Source organism: Somniosus microcephalus, chromosome 9, assembly GCF_052327205.1.
Source record: "Somniosus microcephalus isolate GS21.2 chromosome 9, FLI_Smic_1.0, whole genome shotgun sequence".
NCBI classification, from domain to species: Eukaryota; Metazoa; Chordata; class Chondrichthyes; order Squaliformes; family Somniosidae; genus Somniosus; species Somniosus microcephalus.
This window is the reverse complement of record NC_140995.1, coordinates 116,368,844-116,392,012: the sequence shown is the minus strand read 5'-3', so window position 1 is coordinate 116,392,012 and position 23,169 is coordinate 116,368,844. Positions and strand designations below refer to the sequence as shown.

At 48.5% G+C, this 23,169-nt stretch overlaps 1 protein-coding gene across 20 annotated transcripts in view; it reads left to right on the top strand.

The window, feature by feature from the left end:
• The window catches only part of supt3h (SPT3 homolog, SAGA and STAGA complex component), a 637,210-nt gene that overhangs the window by 553,987 nt on the left and 60,054 nt on the right, over positions 1–23,169 (top strand). For all 20 annotated transcript variants that reach the window (XM_085997053.1, XM_085997051.1, XM_085997050.1 and 17 more), the window contains one exon: positions 3,152–3,262. In XM_085997053.1, the coding sequence (XP_085853179.1) occupies positions 3,152–3,262 (111 nt within the window). The remainder of the gene's footprint in view (positions 1–3,151; positions 3,263–23,169) is intronic.

The window sequence follows — 23,169 nt, the reverse complement described above, 5'->3', positions numbered from 1 at the left end:
TGCATCTCTGTGGAGCAAAAGACATATCATTTCATATCTGTGAATACACACATATTGCATTCGAATTCTGGTAAATCTGCCCCTTTTCAAACGACATGGCGAGGACCAAATGCAATTCAGTCTGTATGCATCAGTCCCTCTAAGAGTTATAGACGCTCTGGACTCTTGCTTTGCAATTGATAGGAACATAGAAAGAAAGACAACATTAATATAGTGCCTATCATGACCTCAGAACATCCCAAAGCGCTTTACAGCCAACGAAGTACTTTTGTAATGTAGGAAACACGGCAGCCAATTGCACACAGCAAGCTCCCACAAACAGCAATATGATAATGACCAGATAATTTGTTTTTAGTGATGCTGGTTGAGGGATTAACATTGGTCAGGACACCAACAAGTACTGCCCTGCTCTTCTTCGAAATAGTGCCATGGGATCTTCCACCTGAGAGAGGGGACGGGGCCTATGTTTAACGTCTCATCCAAAAGACGGCACCTCCGACCGTGCAGCCATGTCACAGTTGTAGCACATTCAGTTCATGCCCTGGTTGAGAATGACTAACTTAGCACAGACCAAGGATTGACCTTGGGACCTTCCTGGCCTGTATGGCTCAGTACCACACCATGTATTGCATGCACCCACACACCCATTGAGGGAGGGGAGGAGCTAGCAACCATATTTATAAATCTGGAAGATGTGATATGATGGCTCATTCAGGAGTAACAGTTGTATGTCAGTATAATGTTACTACCCTAAACTACAGTTACAAGAGTTGTGCTGTTAACATCATCAGATCACAGGTCCTCAAATATATTTTTATTTTAATTTGATATTGGAAAAAGAATAGGAGTCAGTGCAGTATCTCTGCCCCCTCTATAATCTTACCACGTTTTTTGTGACAGCATTTTACACAAGAATTACATGACATCGTTTACTGCTATGTAATTTATTATTTTGAATTTATTTTAAATATATTATTTTCCCTGGAGAATTAAGATTAAGTACGCTTTTGTAATTTTAAACAGAATATGTGCTTTTCATATTATCAGCGTGAACCCACAGAGTCATTTCAGAAACAACTGAGATCCTTATCAGCACTAGACTTACCACAATATTCTTGGATTGTGCAAAGTTTACTGGAAAGAACCAGGCCCACATCCACTGGTTCTGCAGGCTGGAAAGCTCACTCGACCAAAATAATTTGAGCAATCGTAGACCTGTAATTACATGTGCGTTTCTAGCCCCAAGCTAGTTGGAGAAGCATCAGTGTGACTTTTTGGATGCCTCAAGTGGCACCAGAATCCAACAGTGATAATGACAAGGAACTGCATAAGAAAACAGTCTGGAAATAGTAATCGAGCAGCACATTCTTTCAGGCTGATACCAAGACAAGGTTTCCGTGGGTCAGGCCTAGCACGGATCTGACACATAAGAAGTCATATTGCTCTGCTCTTTCTGTTATGTCTACAGGAGAAAAAAATATTAGCCATAAACTTGTATCATTTGTGATACTTGTATAATAAACATCCTCTAAATGATGTTTTGAGGAGAAATTTTGGAATGTTAATTTTTAATGGTAAAGGTTCTCTATCTTTTCCCATCAGTCTAAAATGTATTAAATGTTTCTGAGATGTAAATAAAATAGACAATGCAAATAATGTTTTTAATTTATAGTCATATGTTTCTATAAGTAAATAAGCAGAAGCCCATTTGTATGGTTAATTTTTAATTTATGTAGACCAGACATTTCTTTCTCAGGATTAGAGTAGCAAAATTCTATGTAATGAGATAAGAATTCATCTGATTGTTATGTATAGCGACATCAAAAATGTGGTCATGAAGATTTCCTCTGATCCAGAAGAACATGTTTACCATCTCACTAGAAATATTGAACAAAGAAAATCTTCATGACCCCAGTTACATTGATGCTGCTCAAAACAATCAGAGGAATTCTTACCCTCATGACTGGAATCGGCTTACTCAGCCATCTTACTCTTAATATAACCTGTTTTTATAAGTTAAACAATAATGGCTGCATGATAATGATATGAATTAAGCAAACAATTACTTTTTTAAAAAAGCATTTTGTTTTTGAATTGAAAAAGATGAAGGAAAAATAGATTAATTTTAGAAGGAAATTATATGGAGTAATTGTGGTAACTATAATGGTAAAGACAAGACTCTGCTTAAAGGCCAGACGCCCTCCTGTTTTAAATCTTCAGTATCATTAAAAAAATGTTACTTAACAAAATACACAAGTTCTCGAGATGTTGACTCATTTTGGGGTACAATACCAGAGGTCCGCTCCAGTGCCTTACACAAGCGGCCGTTCTTTATGTGCAATCCTATACAGTGAGTATTGATTGGCTACTCTACAGTGAAGGCATCACAGCCAAATTCAATTCTTTCTCACCAACATGGATATAAGTGCACTTTCCAGCAAGGATCACTAGCCAGCAATCAGGACCAGGTCATCGACCTGAAACGTTAACTCTGTTTCTCTCTCCACAGATGCTGCCTGACCCGCTGGGTATTTCCAGCATTTTCTGTTTTTATATCAGGACCAGGAACCCCTGGCTGCATTCTCCTCTGCCTAGCCCAGTGGCACTGAGACCAATTGTAGCATCCCTACCAGTGCTCTGGCTGAGATCAGCATAAACCGAGATCCAACCTATGAATTTCCTAGTTGGCATAGTTACGTGTATCTTCACATGGATTGAGGAACACTGCATAGCTACTGACGGTCATGTGTTACTTCGCACATGTGAATGACAGTTCACACATGCAATCAATCTCGTGGGCAGTAAAATTACCAATTGCTTTCATGAAATAATTCATAGTACCCAGGAAAACAGATAGTAGTTAAGTGCAATTTTCTTTTTGAAATGCGACTCAAGTTTAAGCATTAACGTATTATTGCATTATTATATAAAAATGTTGTTATATCCAGATAGTAATTTTCTTTCAGATAATTTTTCAATCCTTTCTCCTTGACCCATTCCTATGCTGAGCCTTTACATAAATTTATTTAACATTGAACACATTCAATTTAAAAAGCTAATTTTGTTGAGGCTGCTATACTGTAGGTCTTTTATTTGGAGTTGTCTTAAAGTGTTTTTGATTTAGTTAAGAATTTACAATTTTATGTTACAGAGTGCTGCAGCTTGTGGTCTCGAGACTCACAGTGATGCCATCCAGCCCAGCCACATCAGAGAGGTGATCCGACGGTACAGCCACAAAATTGGCCCTCTTTCCCCATTCACAGTACGTAATAACAGTGCTATAAAAAGTTATATTTATATGTAAGAGCGTTTTTAGTTTCAAGTGGTCAAAGTTCGAAGTATTGAAATTGTTGTGAGCAATTTGTGGCAGCTGTAATTTTCTTGAAAAAAAAGTTTATGAAATTCTCTTAGGAGAATAAATAGTCTCTTATTTTTGGCAGTTGAAGCATTACTAAATACTCTTTTCCATTACAGTTCACGTGTTTTATATTACTTTAGAATCTTACAAAGTTGCTGCTACAGATCCTCTGACGGGTCTTGTTAATACATTGCATAGGCATTTATTGCAGATTATCTGAATGAGTGGACCAAGTATATCTAACAAGCACACACTACACTCTGTTGTGAGTGTATACTTTGTTTTACATACTTAAAACTGAAAACTTAACAGTGATTTTGTGCCAGAAGTGAATTGTGTTCTCTGTAGATTTTCAAGAAAAGGAAGGGTTAAAGTATCAACTCCAAGTGACTGGATTGGGCACATTCTTAACTTTCTGAACTGTCTGCTGCCTTCTGACTTTTGGTTGTAGGATCTCAGTGCTTGCCAGCCTGTAGTCTGCCAAGCTGCAACAACCTGGCTAGGTCATAAAAGTTGGAATGTTTGCTTACTTTTGTTATTGCACTTAATAAAGCTCAAATTAACCATATAGAAAAATAAGTGGATGGGATGTATTAAGGGCCATAATCACTGAGCTTTCTTTCTATAAATCCCTGCAGTTATTTATCTATCTATATATATAAAAGGATAGTTCTGTCTGTCTGTCTGTCTGTCTGGGCATCACTCAAAAGTTATAGAGCGTACCTACACATATGTTATATCAAAAGAAAGGTTATGATTAGGAGGGTGTCCTAGGCGTATTTTTTGGTCAGACAAAAATTGTTCGGACAGTAGACAAAAAACGTTCAAAATTCTGCTCATTAGCGGTTGGCCAATCATACGGGAGAAATCCGTTCATTAGCATTGAGTGACGTGAAGGTTGACCAATCCTACGGGGTGAGCGCGCTGCATCACAGGGGGCGTTTCATGGCGTGTGTGGGCGGGGCCTAATCCTTCAAACTGAAAAGCAAGTGGCGGCCATTGTTGTTTGTGATGGAGCAACTCTGCCCCTGTCCGACCATGGGCCCCAGTCCCACCCTCACCCTCCTCCTTCTCTCCGCTTTCTCCCCTCTCTCCTGTCACCCCCGGCCTCTCCACTCGCGGGTTGTTTGCATCCACGGTGGATGAGCTGCCTGCAGGCCTCAGGCCTCGAAGCCTCGGCCCCTCCTCGCCAGCTAGGCACCGCCCGTCCCGCTGGGCCCGATTCCAAACCACCGGCCCGCCATCGCCGCCATCTTGGTAAAGGCCGGCCTCCTTCTCTCCGCTTTCTCCCCTCTCTCCTGTCACCCGGGCCTCTCCGCTCTGCAGGATGTCACTGCCGAGCTCTTCGGGTCGGAGGGAGCGGGAGCTCAGCTCGGGTGACTCGGGCCGGGCCTCAGGCACTACGCCGCTCACAGGGTCTCCGCCGCTTTCTCCCCTCTCTCCTGTCACCCCAGCCTCGCGGAAGTAGGAGCAGCGATGATGGGCCGGCGGGGAAGGAGCTGCTGCTCGGGGCCGCGGTCGCTGCCCTTCGCCCGGAGGCTCGCCTACTTTGACGGCCATTTTGAGCGGCTGTGCCGGCGCCGGCTGCCTGCCTCCGAGCCCGAGTGGCGCCGGGTGCTGGAGCCTCTGCTCCGCTGCGGGGCTGCAGCGACCGGCGCCCGGGCTCGCTCTCGCTCGGGCCGCCGCACCATGGCGCTGCCTGCCGCCGCCCTGCTCTCGCTCGGCTGCTGCTTCCTCCTCTGCAGCCGCCCCGGCGCTCGCTTCCTGAGCTTCTGTGGCCGGGCTCTGCTCATCCAGGTCGGTATCCGCCTCGACCTCTGCGAGAGGTTGCACTGCCAATGCTTTCAAAATATCTCTCTTTATTGTAGTGGATGTCAGAGGGATTCTAAGAAACGCTGTTAACCCAGCTTGCATTTATCTAGCGCCTTCAACTTCTAACTTTTCCCCCCCACCCCCCCCTTTCACCCCACACCCTTTCCCCCACCCCTTTCCCCCCACCCCCCTTTCCTCCCCCTCCCCACCCCCCTTTCCCCCACCCCCCTTTCCCCCACCCCCCTTTCCCCCTACCCCCTTTCCCCCCACACCCCTTTCCCCCCACCCCCCCTTTCCCCCCCCACCCCTTTCCCCACCCCTTTCCCCTTTCCACCACCCCTTTCCCCCACCCCTTTCCTTTCCCCTTTCCCCCACCCCTTTCCCCCACCCCTTTCTCCCACCTCTCCTTCCCTCTCTCTCTCTCTCTCTCTCTCTCTCTCTCCTTCCCTCTCTCTCCTTCCCTCTCTCTCCTTCCCTCTCTCTGTGTCTCTCTCTCCTTCCCTCTCTCTCTCTCTCTCCTTCCCTCTCTCTCTCTCCTTCCCTCTCTCTCTCTCTCTCTCTCTCTCTCCTTCCCTCTCTCTCTCTCTCTCTCCTTCCCCCTCTCTCTCTCTCTCCTTCCCTCTCTCTCTCTCTCTCTCCGTCCCTCTCTCTCTCCGTCCCTCTCTCTCTCTTTCCCTCTCTCTTTCCCTCTCTCTCTCCCTCTCTCTCTCTCTCTTTCCCTCTCTCTCTCTCTCTCTCTTCCCTCTCTCTCTCGCTCTCCTTCCCTCTCTGTCTCTCTCTCTCTCCTTCCCTCTCTCTCTGTCTCTCCTTCCCTCTCTCTCTCCTTCCCCCTCTCTCTCTCTCTCTCTCTCCTTCCCTCTCTCTCTTTCTCTCTCCTTCCCTCTCTCCCTCTCTCTCTCTCTCTCCTTCCCTCTCTCTCTTTCTCTCTCCTTCCCCCCCCTCTCTCTCTCTCTCTCCTTCCCCTCTCTCTCTCTCTCTCTCTCTCTCTCTCTCTCTCCTTCCCTCTCTCTCTCTCTCTCTCCTTCCCTCTCTCTCTGTCTCCTTCCCTCTCTGTCTCTCTCCTTCTCTCTCTGTCTCTCTCTCTCCTTCCCTCTCTGTCTCCTTCCCTCTCTGTCTCCTTCCCTCTCTCTCTCTCCTTCCCCCTCTTTCTCTCTCTATCCTTCCCCCTCTCTCTCTCTCTCTCTCTCTCCTTCCCCCTTTCTCTCTCTCTCCTTCCCCCTCTCTCTTTCCCTCTTTCTCTCTCTCTCCTTCCCACACAGACAGACAGACACACAAACTCATTTATATATATAAAAATTATTTGTACTTTTTTCATAACAACATGCCCTCAAAAAACCCTCGGCACCGCCGGGCACTCCAGCTAGTTCTAATATAAAATAGCTTGTCTTTCCTAAACAGTAACATTTTAAAAAGTATTGATGGTATCTTTTGCCCTCCACACTTTTTTAAAATTAACATTACAGGTAAGTAGAATGTTCCAAAAAATAATGTTGTATTCGATTTACTGCATTTAACCAGCCAATATCATAACAATATGGAAACAATGGACCGGAATTTGCGGTGGGTAATAATGGCGAATTAATATTGTTCGCCGTTATTATCCCTTTGAAACTGACCACAACTTCTGGATGTGGCGCATGCGCATCTGAACACGCAAATCCTGAAGTTGCGGTCAGTCATTCACTACTCCAACACCGGCTGCGATGTGCCCACACCCCCACCGCCCCCCGATAGCCGGCAATCAGTGAAATCAGTAAAACTAACGAACACTTGGGTTTTTCTGTGGTAATATTGCTGTTAAATATCCCATTGAATGTTAAGCCTTGTTGGAATAGGTGTAACTGGGGAAATTGACTTAAAAAAATTGCTGGTCTCCATTTCTGCCAGGATTTTTTCCTGGCGTGCACTATACCGCTGCTTTGTCAGGTTTACAGTATACCGGGGGCAACTCAAGATTTAGGATGGCTCACATCATCCCACTAGTCCTATCTCTTTCACTGACATCACCACAAAAGGAGGCAGGCTCAGGAAGCACCCCCACACTTCCTGTGGAACTACCTAGCCTTTGATTCTCCATTCACCATGATACTTCCACAGCCATCAATCTGCTTAACCATTCCCCCGTGTCTACCTGTGATGCCCTTGTCCCCAGCAAAATCTTTACTCTTGCCCACCCTGGTTAATCCCCCTGGTATGACCCCCATATTCAGATCCCTCCAGTCTAAGCGGTAAAGACTTGAGCCTATCCGGTGCACAACTGGTTTAGCTATGGTTTACCAGATCTGGCTGGACCACCTCAAGCACTGTCGGACCGCACTCTCATCTGCCAAAACAGCTCACTACGTCAGGATCATCCAGCTGACATTTGAAATGGCTCCCTCTCCTTAGGTACTATCCCTCTCACTTTCAAAACCACCATTATCTCTTCCCCCCCCCCCCCCCCTCAAATGCACATCTTCAGCCTGACTATCCCTACATTTTGGAAGGAAAAACAAAGAATGGAGTATACACTCAATGAAAAGATACTGAAGGGTGTGGATGAATAGAGAGACTCAAGGGATCAAATACCTAATCCCCTGAAGTATTAGTGCAAGTAGTTAAAACCATAAAAAGGCCAGCAGTACTTTGGGTTTTATAAATCAGGCCATAGAGTACATGGCTGAAGAGGTAATGATAAATTTGTATAAAACATTAGTTCGGTTGCAGTTAGAGTATTGTATTCAGTTTCAGCGTCCCATTGTAGAAATGACGTTAACGCCATAGAGTGCAAACAGCATAGATTCACCAAGATGATGCTGGGGGTGGGAACTATAGTAATGAGGAGAGACGTGAGTCTGTGACTATTGACACTGGAACAGAGTCGCTAACAAGATTTAATAGAGATTTTTAAAATTTAGGGTTTTTGATAAAATGAATAAGGAAAGACTATTTTCTCTGGTTGGGGAATCAGTGAGGAGGCGTCATGAATTAAAAATTGTCACTTAGAGAGGTTAGAAGAAATGTCTTTATACCGAGGAATGTTGGAGCATGGAATGCTTTGCCAGAGGGAGTATTTGAGGCAGAGACCATTGCATTTTTTTTCAGGAAAATTGGATAAATATTTGAATCATCGGAAGGTACAAGGCAATGAGGAGAGAGCGGGACAGTGGATTAGTTTGGGATTGCCCTAGCTTAGAGCTGACTTAGACATAATGGACCAAATGGCCTCTTTATATGCTGTAAATTTCTATGGCCTTTCTGTTCTTGCAAACTACGCTCCATTTCCTCTCCAAAGTTCTTGAATGTGTTGTCACCTCCCAACTCTGTGCCCATCCATCCAGCAACTCCATGTTTGAATCTCTCCAATAACATTTCCATCCCTGCCATACAGGAGCAGACTGGCTATATGGGAAATCGGGAGATCTTTTTAGTGCCTTGTGAATGGTTCCCTAACGCTGTGTTATCGGGGCCAATGTTCCCGCGACCGTGCAGCCGTCTGAAGCTCCCGCGCAGGCCGCTTGCAGGTTTCTCAATGGAAAAAACGCACATGTGCGGAAGTTTGAATAGGCTGCACACCCCAAAAAAAACTAGAGGGAACATTGATCAGCGCCCCCCCATTTTTGGTGACGATCGTGAAGAATCCCGTGCTCTTTGGGGAAACCAGTCCATCCCTGGTTAAAAGTGCCAAATAAATGCAAGTTGCTGTTGTTTGAAATGGATGCAGAAAGGGACAGAGAACCAGTGGAACCAAATCTCCCCCCCCCCCCCACAAGTCCTTCCCCCCCACCCAGATCACATGATAATTATGTTCCTAACCCTAAGGAACTTTGGGGCTCTTTTCTTTCAAAAGAAAACAAAACTATAAATTGCATTACATGTGAAGAAACTCAGCAAAAACGCCTTATTTAATAAAATTATATGAACATGGCAAACAAGTTAAAAGACGAAGATAAAGCAGATTTGTTTTTCATTATTGCTATTGCCAGCAGTGTCATTGAGCAGTGGTTAAGATTACATTGAATCTTTGCACACATTTTTAGCCTTGAAGTACAAAGTCTAGTCAGCAACTGAGTACTGTATACTGCTTGAGATAAATAAGGAAGAGAAATCCCAAAAGCACAAATGTTGTGGTTATTAATTTGATAATGTGGGGTAGAATGCTGATGCAGAAGTAACTCGTGACTCATTAGTATGTAAGGGAAACAGCATCAGAATGTTCAAGATAACTGTTAAATCATCATCCAGATTACAAGCTTGGTGTGCATTTATTTTATATCTTTGCTGACACAGTCCAAACAACTGCCAGAATCTTGCCTCCTGTCAATCAATGACACAATAACATTGACAGCAGTCATGGTATGGACAGCATGTCAGCCAAAATCATCCTATCTCGGTATTGGTGGTTCCATGGTGCCAACTGGATGCTGACATGAGAGGAAACAGGATGATAGGGAAGAAAAAATATAAGAGGATAGGGTGATATTATTTCTGAATACTGTTCATTGGATACCCTAAAAATAATCAATGTTGTATCTTTTAAAATGGTACCAAATTATTATGCTTTTAATTAAGCAATTATAAGCAATCTGTACAAAAGGAAGTTGTAATCCTTACTTCGGCAAACCATATTTACGATGTATTATCGGGATAAAATCAGATCAATTAGTTTTTTCATGATAGATCTTTGACCTGATTGTATAACTTTTATGACTTAAAAACGATATAAATCATGCAACAGCAGCTCAGAATGGTAAGGGTGAATGCTTAAACTGCCATACTTGTGGAAAATTACTCATTTGTACTGGTTTAAATAGAACAGTCGTTACATTAACACTAACTTTTTTTAAATGATAATTGGTTGTAACTTTGGCTTTATTTCCTCTCAAATTTCCTCCCCTCCCATTGTTTTCCTCTCTAATCTCATTAGATGTTTGCTAATGAATGTGTTGCCACTCCCCAAATCCGTGCCCATTTTTCACGCAACTCCATGTTTGAACCTTTCCAATCAGGTTTCTATCTTTGCTACAGCACTGAAACAGGCTTAATTAAAGTCACAAATGACACCATATGTAATTGTGACCATGGTGCACTATCCCGCCTCATCCTTCTTGACCTATCTGCAGCCTTTGACATGGACGACCTCTCTCTACCCTTTCCAAAGCCAATAAATCTTTCCTGAGGTTCATGCAGTACTCCAGGTGGGATCTGGCCAAGACTCTCTACAATAAACTGTCAAAAAGATTTATTAAACAATGGCCTAGAAATTCCGTATAGCCACGTTTGGGGCGCTACAGCCGGGCGGCCGCTAAAGATTGCGCCCGGCGCAACTTCGCGCCACCTTCGCCGATATTCAGTGGCATCGCCCCAAGAGGTTGCTGCTGCGCTAAAACAGGTGATGCACGACTATCATTAGGCGCTAAGCTGGCGGCCCGGGGTGATACCCCCGAGGGTGGGCGCAGCGCAGGTGCGGCGAGTTGCTGATTGACGGCAGACACTCTGGCGCCGGTGAGCTCTTAAAGGGGGAGGGTGGATTTGTTTGCCTGCCACGCCCTGCACACTGCAGCCCTGAAGCAAGGCCTGACCACTGCTGCTTGATCTGTACAACGCCCAGGACTATGGAGAAGGCCAACGTTTGCACCCATTGCAGCCCCCATCATATGTTTCCAATCAATGCTATGGCTCTGAAGTTAAAGACAAGTGCAAAGCTGTGGCCTGAAGCCACAAGTACCTGTGCGAGTGTTGAGCCAAACCAGAAAGCTCTCTACCTTTGTCTCTCTGCAAAGATCCGTCTCTCACAAAGAAGGAGTGTTGCAAAATGGCTGCCATTTCTACTGCAGGAAGAGTGCCCTTTAATTTGCACCCCCCTCGCCCCGCAGCGACTGGGAACCGTTCCCCTCTACCAGTCGCTAGGGGCGCCAGGCGCACAATAGGCCGGCGCCACTGAATTTCCGGTTTGGGGCGCACAAAGGGCGTTGCACGATGAAATGACGTCAGGATCTGCGCGCGCAGCTGAGCGCGCGCAAAGGCTTTGCGCCGCCGCTAAATCTTTACTGAAGTTGGGGAGAGGCGCTGCGCCTGGCTGCTAGCCGCCTAGCGCACCACATCTCCTCCTCCTAAGGCGCTAGCGGCTGGCGCAAACAACTGAATTTCTAGGCCAATATCTCTCTGATGGCTTCAGTTGGCTACTCAGTTAGATGAAGACAGGCTGAGATATACCTTCAACATTTGACTGGGACAAAGGAACCTTAAATATGTATCTCTTGTATGTAAGTAGAGCTGGCAATCAAACATATATGCAATCAAAAGTCACAAAATGTTTCTATTTGAATTGAATGTCATGGCTGCCTGTCGCAGATATACCTTCTGTCTGGGTCAATTTTGTATAGAACCAAGCTGGGCCACTTTCTGTGTGTGAACTAATTTTTTAACCTCATATGTACCATGACAGACAGAAAAAAGCCAATAATATGGTCACATTCTAGATAAAAAATACTTCATTTTTGTCACACCCACGTCTTACCACTTTGGCATCGTACATTTGTATATGAATAAGTTGTGCTATCAAACTTCCATCAGTCATTATTGTATTTTGTGTGTTATAATGGCACAAATTATTTTTTGTTGAATACTATTACAATAATAGAGCAATTCTATTTCCCAGTAAACCACTGCAGAACTGATTTTGATAGCCTTGCAGTGCTTGCCTGCTAAATCTAATTCATCGATGAAAATATCACACACCAATTGAATATAGTCTCGTAGTTACCTAAGTCACCACTGGGCAGAAAAATTTGCAAATTCAAATGAAAATTAATTGACAATCCTATTTATACAATTAAAAGTTTTATATTTAAATTGCATCCCTCGTACGTGGAAAAGCATTTGTCAAAATGTATATTTCATTTATAATTGTCACACCTGCCAAGCGTCTGCCACTTGAACCCGATTAGCTCAAATATCATTCATAAAAATCAATAAATGACTCTTAACTGGACAATGCTGATTTTGTCTAATGTTACTAAATAGATAAATAAAGCTGCCAATGAACAAGCAGAGTGTAGGTATGACAAAAAGCTGCCAATATAAGCAAACAGCAAAAAAAGTTAACAACTATTTAGCAAGGAAAAGGGGAATCAATTAAATTAGTCAAAATATTTTTTTCTAAATGCTTTCAGCCTGCAGCTTACCTTATCAGTAACCTGAAGATATGTGGTATTATAAATAAAGTTTCTAACATAATAGATACATAATTTTAATAATTTCCAACAAAACCATTAAACTTATTCATAGAGTTACTGTTTCTGTACTTGAAAACTTTGCAACAATGCTTCCCTTCACAGGCCTGTCCCATTTCTGAGGCCTGGAGCTTGAGTTCTACAGTACTACATTCCTAAAGCTAGCATTGTCTTCCCTGCTAATATGAAGGTTCAAACAGATAGTTCCAACGGTGGCTAATGTGGTCCGGAATAGAACAGAAGTCAAACGATGTGAACAAGGCACTCCAGAACACAGGGAACCAATGCCCGTTGCATATCAGTCCCATTGTGTGGCAAGCATCTGCCCCAGATTGCACAAGTGTTGCTCTTATGGACTATAACTCCCATTATGCATCAGTTTTACCCCAAATGTCTCTCGTGGACTACTACTCCTAGAATCCAGCCTAAGGCTGCCAGTTGTTGCTCAAATAAAGTGGGAATTACAAACAGGAAGCTCAGTCTTCTTGTCCACCACTAACAAACAAAATTCTGTCCTTTAAGGATATACTGATTATCGGAATGGACAAGCAATATAGAAAAAATAACTTTCTTGCCTTCTGGTTGGAAGTTAGAGCTAGGAGAAAAATGTTCTCAGAATAATTGCTGCCACGATTCAGTGTTCCTAATTTGTAATAAAGCGGAAAAGTAGGCATTGATTAGCCCACTAAATGGGTGCTACCTCATGGGGTCTTTGGAAGCATTCTGGGCACTAAAGATCATGAAGGTTTTTTTGGAATATGGTGTATAACTGTGTGCATGAACTATAATTTTTTTTTCTAGTGCTTTGCTGAGTTGAGTTTTTGTTACAGTTAACAGTTACCCGAAGAAAAACCATAACCAACACCTGCTTCTCTCAAGATCCAGTCAAAATGATTAAATTCTGTCTCCCACACAATGGCACACCTAACCCCATCTCCTTTCTCACGCCCCCCCCTCCCCCGCCCCCCCTGCCCGTCTCGGCTAAGAATGAGGTCACGCTAAGCATCACATCCATACTTCAGACCCTACTAAGGAGATTTACCTAGAGTTATTTCTTTTAAAATCCATGGGAGTGATTATAGTGAAAATGATCTCATTTTTGGGTTCAGATGACCTTAAATTGCTCAAGCTCTGCTCTTGCAGTTAATTACATCATCTGAACCCCTTGATGAGGTGACTTTCTTGTGTTAATATCCATTACAACATTAATTCATATATGACCACCGAAACCTCGCTATAGTCTGTGTATCTGGTATTCACCATTTTACAATTATTACTTAATGATAACTGTTTATATTGTGAATATTTCTAAATAATTAGGCTTAAATCTTTTGTAGTTTTAAGTTTTCTCTCCCAACAAAACAATTTCTACAGTCTCAATTTTCAAACTCCTTTGTTCAAGGTGATCCTTGGAATGACAGAAAGTTATCGAACTTAGAAAGGTGCTTTTAGCTGTTAATTACCAATTAATTCTTGATCACTCTGCAGGTGCCATTGTTGGGTAATTGTGTCCTGGGGACAAGGCCAGAGTGGCTGTACAATATATTGTGTTATACTGTTTTCCATGACTTAGAAGTCTGTTTTACAAAAACAGCTGTTGAAGCTACCCATTTCCAGTAACAAGCTCTTTTGGGGCCCAAGTTGAGGCAGCATTTGAGGGCCTTATGAAACACAAGCAGTCCATCCCAGGAACATTCTTGAAGTGAGGGAAGGACACCAGGCAATTGTGGGTCAAAAAGTAGCAGTCCTTTTCACTCGGAAGCTTCTGTTTAATTATGGGCAGCTTGATTCTGGGAAGCTATTGTGAAACCTGGAATGGAAAGTTTTTAGGTGAATCAGCAGGACTTCAAGAAAAAGAAAATCCCTGTCCCAGCCTCGGCATTAATGTTCTCTTTGTGGGAAGTGATGTCAGTGAGGAGCATTGTATCACACACTTTCTTGAGGAATGGCATTGAATTTGTAAGATAAAGTTATTGCCTCCATTTGCGAGATCCCATCCAAAAGTGAAAGCTGTCACTTTCTTCAGTAGCTGGCGGAAAAAGAGTAAAGGACCACCTTGAACAAGGAAGTTTGAAAATTGAGACTGTAGAAATTGTTTTGTTGGGACAGAAATGCTACCTTTTACTTCCCTTACTTTGTAATTGGCAGCGTGTATTTGCAACACTAAAGTTCTGATTGGTCCCCTTGGACGACGAGACCAGATTTCTGATTGGTCCTCTTGGAGGACAAAACACATCCAGCAGTTTACCTCGAATGTGTAATTTGATCCTGCCTGTATGAGTAACCAAGATCTTTGCAACGTGTAATTTGATCCATTCATTGTGACAGCCAGACACAGCTCACAGTGCTAACACTACTGCTTTCAGAGAACAGAAAGGGCTTACCTTCCTGGATTAGGACCTTCTCTCACCCCTCCAAGTTCCTGACATTTTCTTCCCCCCCTGCAACAAGTTCCTGACATTCTCTTCCCCTCCCGCAACAAGTTCCTGACTTTCTCTTCCCCCCCGCCGCCCCCCCCCAACAAGTTCCTGACCTGCTGCCCCTCCCAACAAGTTTCAGATCATCTGCTGCTGCCCCCCACCCCCCTTCCCGAGTTCCTGACCTGAGCTGGGCCTACAACCTGTGAATGAGCTCTGGTTTCAGGGGTTTATGCTGGGCCTCTACAGCCTGTGAATGAGCTCTGGGTTCAGGGGTTTATGCTGGGCCTACAGCCTGTGAATGAGCTCTGGGTTCAGGGGTTTATGCTGGGCCTACAGGAAACATAGGCGCATGCGCAGTTCCAGGGGGGTGGAGGGTCTTGAGGCTCCACCCCCCATATGGTCCGCATGCGCAGAACGACTCAAATTTGTTTGTGAAAATAATAACTCTGGTTTTTGTATTGAAAAGCCGGCAAGCTGGCTGCACGGGTTCCCTGGAGTGTTGCAATGGCCACTGACAGGGAACATTGCACAGAATACGCCCTCATTTTAAAAAATTTATTTATTTATTGCCTAACTCTAGTTGTCCTTGAGAGGGTGATCATGAGCTGCCTTCTTGAACCACTGCAGTCTTGGGGAGGGGGAGTGGGGGGTTGCTGGGGGGAGGAGAGGGAGAGCATGGTGCTGGTGTAAAGGGGGTGGAAGAACGTGATCCAGGCCGAACAGAGGGCGGTAGAACGTGATCTATCTTCCCATCTGGTTCACGTTCTTGCTCTCATCCACCCCTCCTCCTTTAGGCCTGAATCACATTCTTCACCCCCCACCCCACTGTTCTCACCATGCCCCCTCCCCAAGTTCATGACCTCCCCACCGAGCTCCTGACCTCTCTTCGTTCCCCTTCCTCTCCTCCCCCTTCAATCACCTCTCCTCTCCCCCTTTGATCCCCTCTCCTCCCATTCGATCCTCTCCCCTTTGATCCCCTCTCCCCCTTCGATCTCCTCTCCTCTCCCCCTTCGATTCCCCTCTCCCCTCCCCTTTGATCTCCTCCCCCCTTCAATCACCTCTCCTTCCCCCTTGATCGCCTCTCGCCTTCGATCCCCTCTACCCTTCGATCCCCTCTACCCTTCGATCCCCTCTCCCCTTCGAACCCCTCTCCCCTTCGATTCCCCCCTCCTCTCCGATCCTCTCTCCTCTCCCCTTCAATCCGTTCTCCTCTCCCCCTTCGATGCCCTCTCCTCTCCCCCTTCAATCCCCTCTCCTCCTCCCTTCGATCCCCTCTCCTCCCCCCTTCGATCCTCTCTCCTCTCCCCCCCCTTCGATCCCCTCTCCTCTCCCCTTCAATCCATTCTCCTCTCCCCCTTCGATGCCCTCTCCTTTCCCCCCTTCGATGCCCTCTCCTTTCCCCCTTCGATGCCCTCTCCTCTCCCCCTTCGATGCCCTCTCCTCTCCCCCTTCGATCCCCTCTCCTCCTCCCTTCGATCCCCTCTCCTCTCCCCCCCTTCGATCCTCTCTCCTCTCCCCCCCTTCGATCCCCTCTCCTCTCCCCTTCAATCCGTTCTCCTCTCCCCCTTCGATGCCCTCTCCTCTCCCCCTTCGATGCCCTCTCCTCTCCCCCTTCGATGCCCTCTCCTCTCCCCCTTCGATCCTCTCTCCTCTCCCCCTTCGATCCTCTCTCCTCTCCCCCTTCGATCCCCTTTCCTCTCCCCTTCGATCCCCTCTCCTCTCCCCCTTCGATCCTCTCTCCTCTCCCCTTCGATCCCCTCTCCTCTCCCCCTTCAATCCTCTCTCCTCTCCCCCTTCGATCCCCTCTCCTCTCCCCCTTCCATCCCCTCTCCTCTCCCCTTCGATCCCCTCTCCTCTCCCCCTTCGATCCGCTCTCCTCTCCCCCTTCCATCCCCTCCCCTCTCCCCCTTCGATCCCCCCTCTCCCCCTTCGATCCCCTCTCCTCTCCCCTTTCGATCCCCTCTCCTCTCCCCTTTGATTCCCCTCTCCCTCCCCTTCGATCCCCTCACCTCTCCCCCTTCGATCCGCTCTCCTCTCCCCCTTCCATCCCCTCTCCTCTCCCCCTTCCATCCCCCCTCTCCCCCTTCGATCCCCTCTCCTCTCCCCTTTGATTCCCCTCTCCCTCCCCTTCGATCCCCTCACCTCTCCCCCTTCGATCCCCTCACCTCTCCCCCTTCGATCCCCTCTCCTCTCCCCCCTTTGATCCCCTCTTCTCTCCCCCTTCGATCCCTTCTTCTCTCCCCCTTCGATCCCTTCTCCTCTCCCCCCTTTGATCCCCTCTTCTCTCCATTTGATCCCTTCTCCTCTCCCCCCTTTGATCCCCTCTTCTCTCCCCCTTCGATCCCTTCTTCTCTCCCCCTTCGATCCCTTCTCCTCTTCCCCCCCTTTGATCCCCTCTTCTCTCCCCCTTCGATCCCTTCTCCTCTTCCCCTATTTGATCCCCTCTCCTCTCCATTTGATCCCCTCTCCTCTCCCCCCGCCCCATCCAATCCCCTCACCACCTCTGCACAGAGCCAAGGTAAGCGTGGCAGTGCAGGCAGCAGCTGCTGCATCGTTTGGAACTGTGCATGCACGGTACCAAACTGGCGCACATGTACAGAAAAATGTGGTGCAAATAATCACTCTGTATGTAATTCCCCAAAACAGGAGAGTTCTGGACCTCAAGTCCCTAATTGCTTTAATTGAAGTGCTTTACCATTATGTCTCACTATGTTAGTCAACAATGATTTTTATGACAAAGGGTTGCTGCCTGACCTGATGACTGTTTCCAGCATTTTATTAATGATTTTTCTAAGGCAGGAGGGATTCTGTATCTACCAGTACCTAGTTGATTGAACCACTCTCTGCGAAGTTGGCAGAATAAGTAGTGTAACGGGTATTAGAACTGCTGGACCATCTGGGATTTGTAACTCAACATACTCCTTTTTCTGACACAAATCCTGCCATTCATAGTGTACTGGTTCCTGACATAAGGGACCAAAAATTGAGTCGCGCCCCATTTGGGGCGCCAACTTCGTCGGGGCACTACTTTTAGCGCTACGGAAAAATTAGTGCCCGCGCAGTGGAACTTGAGCGGTTGCGCCACCCCAAGAGGGAAGCGGGATGCAACAGGAAGTGCCCCGCATCCCTCTTGGGGCGCTGCGAGTCAATATCGTGGCGCTACGTGCCACAGCGCCATGTGCTGCAGCACGTCACGCCACAGTATTGCTAGCTTTCCTCCCCTTCTTAAAGGGGAGGGGCCTTGTGCAGCGTGACCTGGGGCCCAGCTGGGCCCCTGGGGATCGGGAGTGCCTACAAAAGAGCCCAGCACTCAAGAGAAGTGCCGGGCTCTTGGAGCGCAGCTGGCACTCCGCGGGGGGGTGGGGCTGTTCAGAAGGCCGGGGACGGGAGCACAGGCAGGTTCTGGCAGACGGCCAGCAACAAAAATGGCCGACTCGCACCTAGGCCTAGAAATTCAGTTGTTTGCGCCAGCCGCTAGCGCCTTAGGAGGAGGAGATGTGGGGCGCTAAGCGGCTAGCGCCCGGGCGCAGCGCGATCTGCGCGTCTCGCCAACTTCAGTTAAGATTTAGTGACGGCGCAAAGCCTTTGCGCACGCAGATCCTGACGTCATTTCATCGTGCAACGCCCTTTGTGCACCCCAAACCGGAAATTCAGTGGCGCCTGCCTATTGTGCGCCTGGCGCCCCTAGCGACTGGTAGAGGGGAACGGTTCCCAGTCGCTGCGGGGGGCGCAAATTAAAGGGCACTCCTCCTGCAGTAGAAATGGCAGCCATTTTGCAACACTCCTTCTTTGAGAGAGACGGATCTTTGGAGAGAGACAAAGGTAGAGAGCTTTCTGGTTTGGCTCAACACTCGCACAGGTACTTGTGGCTTCAGGCCACAGCTTTGCACTTGTCTTTAACTTCAGAGCCATAGCATTGATTGGAAACATATAATGGGGGCTGCAATGGGTGGAAACGTTGGGCTTCTCCATTGCATTCAAAGGGCTCAGAGACGCCGTGAGAGGGTGCCAGTCATGGCCAGACGGAGAAGGGCCAACAGGCGTCGGCAAAGGAGGCTTTACCCACCCAGGGTATACCGCCAGCAGTTCTCATATCTGAACATGTCTGACGAGCAGTGTGTTCGGAGGCTGCAATTCCGAAGGGCGGTGGTCACTGAGATCTGCCACCTGCTTCGTGGAGATCTGCAGCCGCAGCTGAGGAGCAGGACGTCTCTGTCGGTGGCAGTGAAGGTGACGGTGTCTCTCAACTTCTATGCCACCGGCTCCTTCCAATCCGCTACTGGGGACATTTCCAACATCTCCCAGTTTGCGGTACATTGCTGCATCCACCAGGTGACCAATGCCCTTTTCAGAAGGAGACGTCAGTTCATCTCCTTCTCCATGGCCGTTGACAAGCAGCAACAGCGTGCAATGGGCTTTGCAGCATTAGCGGGCTTCCCCATGGTACAGGGCGCCATTGACTGCACGCATGTGACTTTGCGGTTACTCTAGAGAATGCCGAGGATTACCGCAACCGGAAGGGCTACCATTTGCTCAACGTGCAGTTGGTGTGTGACCACAGGCAGCTCATCCTAGCTGTCAATGCCCGCTTTCCAGGCAGCAGCCACGATGCCTTCATCCTGCGCCAGACTTCTGTGGCAGACATGTTCCAGGCCCAGCCTCACCCACGAGGATGGCTTCTCGAGGACAAAGGCTATCCTTTGTGCACCTGGCTGATGACCCCGCTCCGTGCGCCCAGCACCCCTGCTGAAGAGGGATACAATGACAGCCATCAAGCAACCAGGAACATCATTGAGCAAACAATCGGCATCCTGAAGCAACGGTTCCGCTGTCTGGGTCGTTCCGGAGGAGCCCTACAGTACTCACCTGAGTGAGTCTCCCATTTCGTTGTCGTGTGCTGCATGCTGCACAACCTGGCTATCCGCAGGACTCAGCCACTGCCACCAGACATTGGAGGACCACCAGAGGAGGAGGAGGAGGAGGACCAGCACAGGAGGGAGGCAGAAAGTGCAAGGGCCGCCCGTCGGCGGCTTATTGCACGTCGGTTCTAGGCCCCCTCTCGGAATGGCTTGTGCCAATGGAACAAGATGAATGTAGCCACTCCACAAGCCTTCAGCCGAGCAGGGCAACCAGGACTTCCAAAAGAAAGCATGGACAGTGCGATTTAAGAACATTTATTACTTTGATACCTCTGTGCCCTTCCCACATAACAAACTAATTGAGAGAAGCCCCCCCCCAAAAACACAAATAGACCAGTCTCGGCCTTTACAGAAACACAAATAGACCAGTTTCGGCCTTTACAGAAACACAAATACACCAGTATCGGCCTTTCCAAAAAAACAATTACACCAGAATCGGCCTTTACAAGTGAAACAAAACATTTGGCCACACCTTCTACTTTTTCCCCTGCGAGGGTGATGCGTTTCGCATCCGTGACTGGCCCCTGCCCGCCCTGCAGCTCCTCCTCAATGGGACCCCAGTGGCTGCAGCAAGGCTGGGGGAAGGCTGCTGAGGGTCAGATGGCGAGATGGCAGATGCCCTTGGGGGTCGGCCTGGACCAGCTCTGGGCCTGGAGGGGCCGGCTGCTGACTGCTCCAACTCTACTTGGGCGGCAGCAGTCTGTCCAGCGGCTGGTGGCAGCTGCAATGGAGGAGTGGCAGTTTCGGCTGCAGGAATGCTGCCAACCTGACAGATCACAGGTACTCCCTGGTCGCCTGAGACATTGGCACTCGCACGGGCCAGCACTGCAGCATGCGCAGCAATCTGCTGAAGCACAGACTGCTGGGCTGCTGCGGCGCGGCGAGTGCCCTGGCGATGCCTGGCCGATCCAGCGAGGGTGGCAGCAGTTAGTGCCCGTGTGGCCCTGGTCTGTGTCCGCATGACACCAGCCAGTGAATGCACGGCACGACTGAGCACTTGGCTAGAAGCCGCCTGTGCTGCCGCGAAGTCCTGCAGACTCCTGTCCTGTGCTGCACTGAATTGTTGCAGACTCCTGGCCTGTGCTGCCCCGAATTCCTGCACACTCCTTGCCAGTGACTCTATGGAGTCAGGCATCCTTGCCACTGCAGCCATGAGCTCAGTGTGCCTGCGCTCAGCCTGGGCGGCCGTTTCCGCTAGGAGCCGCACCTCCTCTGCGCTCACCGTAGCAGGACTGGAGGCCGCACTCACCCTCCGGGGAGAAGGCCGCCGAGCTTCCCCACCCCTCCCGCGTTGCTGCAGCCCGCTGGGCCCCGGAGCTTCACTCTCCTCCGACCCTTCCCCCCTGCTCCCCTCCAGGGAAGACGTGTCCCCATCATCGCCATGGGCTGCCTCGGCTGAGGGTGGCACTGATGGTCCGGCTTCCTCTTCCTCTTCCTCCTCCTCGCCCTCCGATTCACTCACAGTGCCAGCTTGAGGGCCCGCCTCCTCACCTGGCGATTCACCATCTGAAAGCAGGGAGGCACAAGAGTTGCTTTAGCGTGAGGACAGGGCGGCAGCGAGGGAGGCATGAGTGCTGCTATGCACTGCATTGGTCCGACAGTGGCAAAGGATGCTGTTCTGAGGCGCAAGTGGAAAGAGAGAGGTCAAAAAGGTGATGCCCTTACCATTGGGGCCCACAACAGGGTCGGCATCTCCACTGGCGACGGGGCCAATCAGCCGGCCTGACATAATGCGCTCCACACGCTGGTCCAGGTCGGAGAGCTGTTTGAGGTCAAGATGGCCTCCCCTGGTCTCACGCTGCTGCCTTCGGTTGTGCGCCACCTTGCCCTGCAAGAGAAAGGACGGCCTCTAAGTACAGTGTGAAGCCCTGATCTTGTCTGCACTGCCTCCCATGGTGGAATAGCCCTGACAGTGTGAAGCCCTGATCTTGTCTGCACTGCCTCCCATGGTGGAATAGCCCTGACAGTGTGTAAAGTCCTGAATGTGCAAGTGATTTTCATGACAGTCCCATAGCTGCTGGATGAGGGCTGGGCATTAGGGCTTTCAGGTCCCTTTGCCCATAAACTGAGGTGCACATGCAGGGATGAGGAGGACACTGGAAAGGGTACTCACCCTGACAACCCGAGTGAGGTCGGTGAACTTTTTCCGGCATTGCACAGGAGTCCTGGCAACCACGCTGTTGGAGGTCACCCTGTTTGACACCTCCCTCCAGGCTTTCCGATAGGCGCTGGGCAGCGGCCTCCTGCCACCTTCAGGGAACAGAACATGGCGCCTGCGTTCCACTGCGCCAACCAGCACCCTCAGGTCACCGTCACTGAAGCGCTGCGCTCTCTCCCTGGCCGCCTCCATTGTCCTGGGTGTTGTACAGATCAAGCAGCAGTGGTCAGGCCTTGCTTCAGGGCTGCAGTGTGCAGGGCGTGGCAGCCAAACAAATCCACCCTCCCCCTTTAAGAGCTCACCGGCGCCAGAGTGTCTGCCTTCAATCAGCAACTCGCCGCACCTGCGCTGCGCCCGCCCTCGGGGGTATCGCCCCGGGCCGCCGGCTTAGCGCCTAATGATAGTCGTGCATCGCCTGTTTTAGCGCAGCAGCAACCTCTTGGGGCGATGCAACTGAATATCGGCGAAGGTGGCGCTAAGTTGCGCCGGGCGCAAACTTTAGCGGCCGCCCGGCTGTAGCGCCCCAAACGTGGCTATACTGAATTTCTAGGCCCTAACCTGTAAATTGCACTCCCCACCCCCCCCCACCCCCCGGCCGCAGGTAGGCCCCCCTGACCCCGTCGGACATAGTGTCCGGCGGTAAGTCAGGGGGCGCTCCCAAAGATCACAGCCGGAGCGCGAGCGGGGCGCTGCGCACGACGATGATGTCATCGGCAGTGGCACAGCGCCACAGGGCGCTACCGGTTAGCGCCACCGCTAACCTCCTGCTGAATTTCGCAGGAGGCGTGGGCGGTGCCGCGCCCGGGCGCTAGTTGCTTTGTGCTCGTTAGCGCCTAACGGGAGGCGCAAAGCAACCCAATTTTTCCCCCAAGGTTTTCTATGACATGCAGTGTGCCAGGATCCAGGTGGGTTCAATCTATTACTACATGTACATTCTGGACTGAAGGTATCAGCCACGTTTCATGGTTCTAAGTACAAGATTATTAATGCAATCCTGGTCCCCAGTATATTTTTTACCTGATTTAATAACTATCTGTTGGTCAAGTCACCAGATCCTTTAAAGGGAGAAAATATAGTCATAGAATCATACAGCACAGGAGACCCTTCAGCCCATCGTGCCTGTGCCAGCTCTTTAAAAGACCTATCGAATTAATCCCACTCCCCTGCTCTTTCCCCATAGCCCTATAACTTTTTCCTTTTCAAGTATATATCCAATTCCCTTTTGAAAGTTACTATTGAATCATCTTCTACCAATTTTTCAGTCAGTGCATTGCAGATCATCACAACT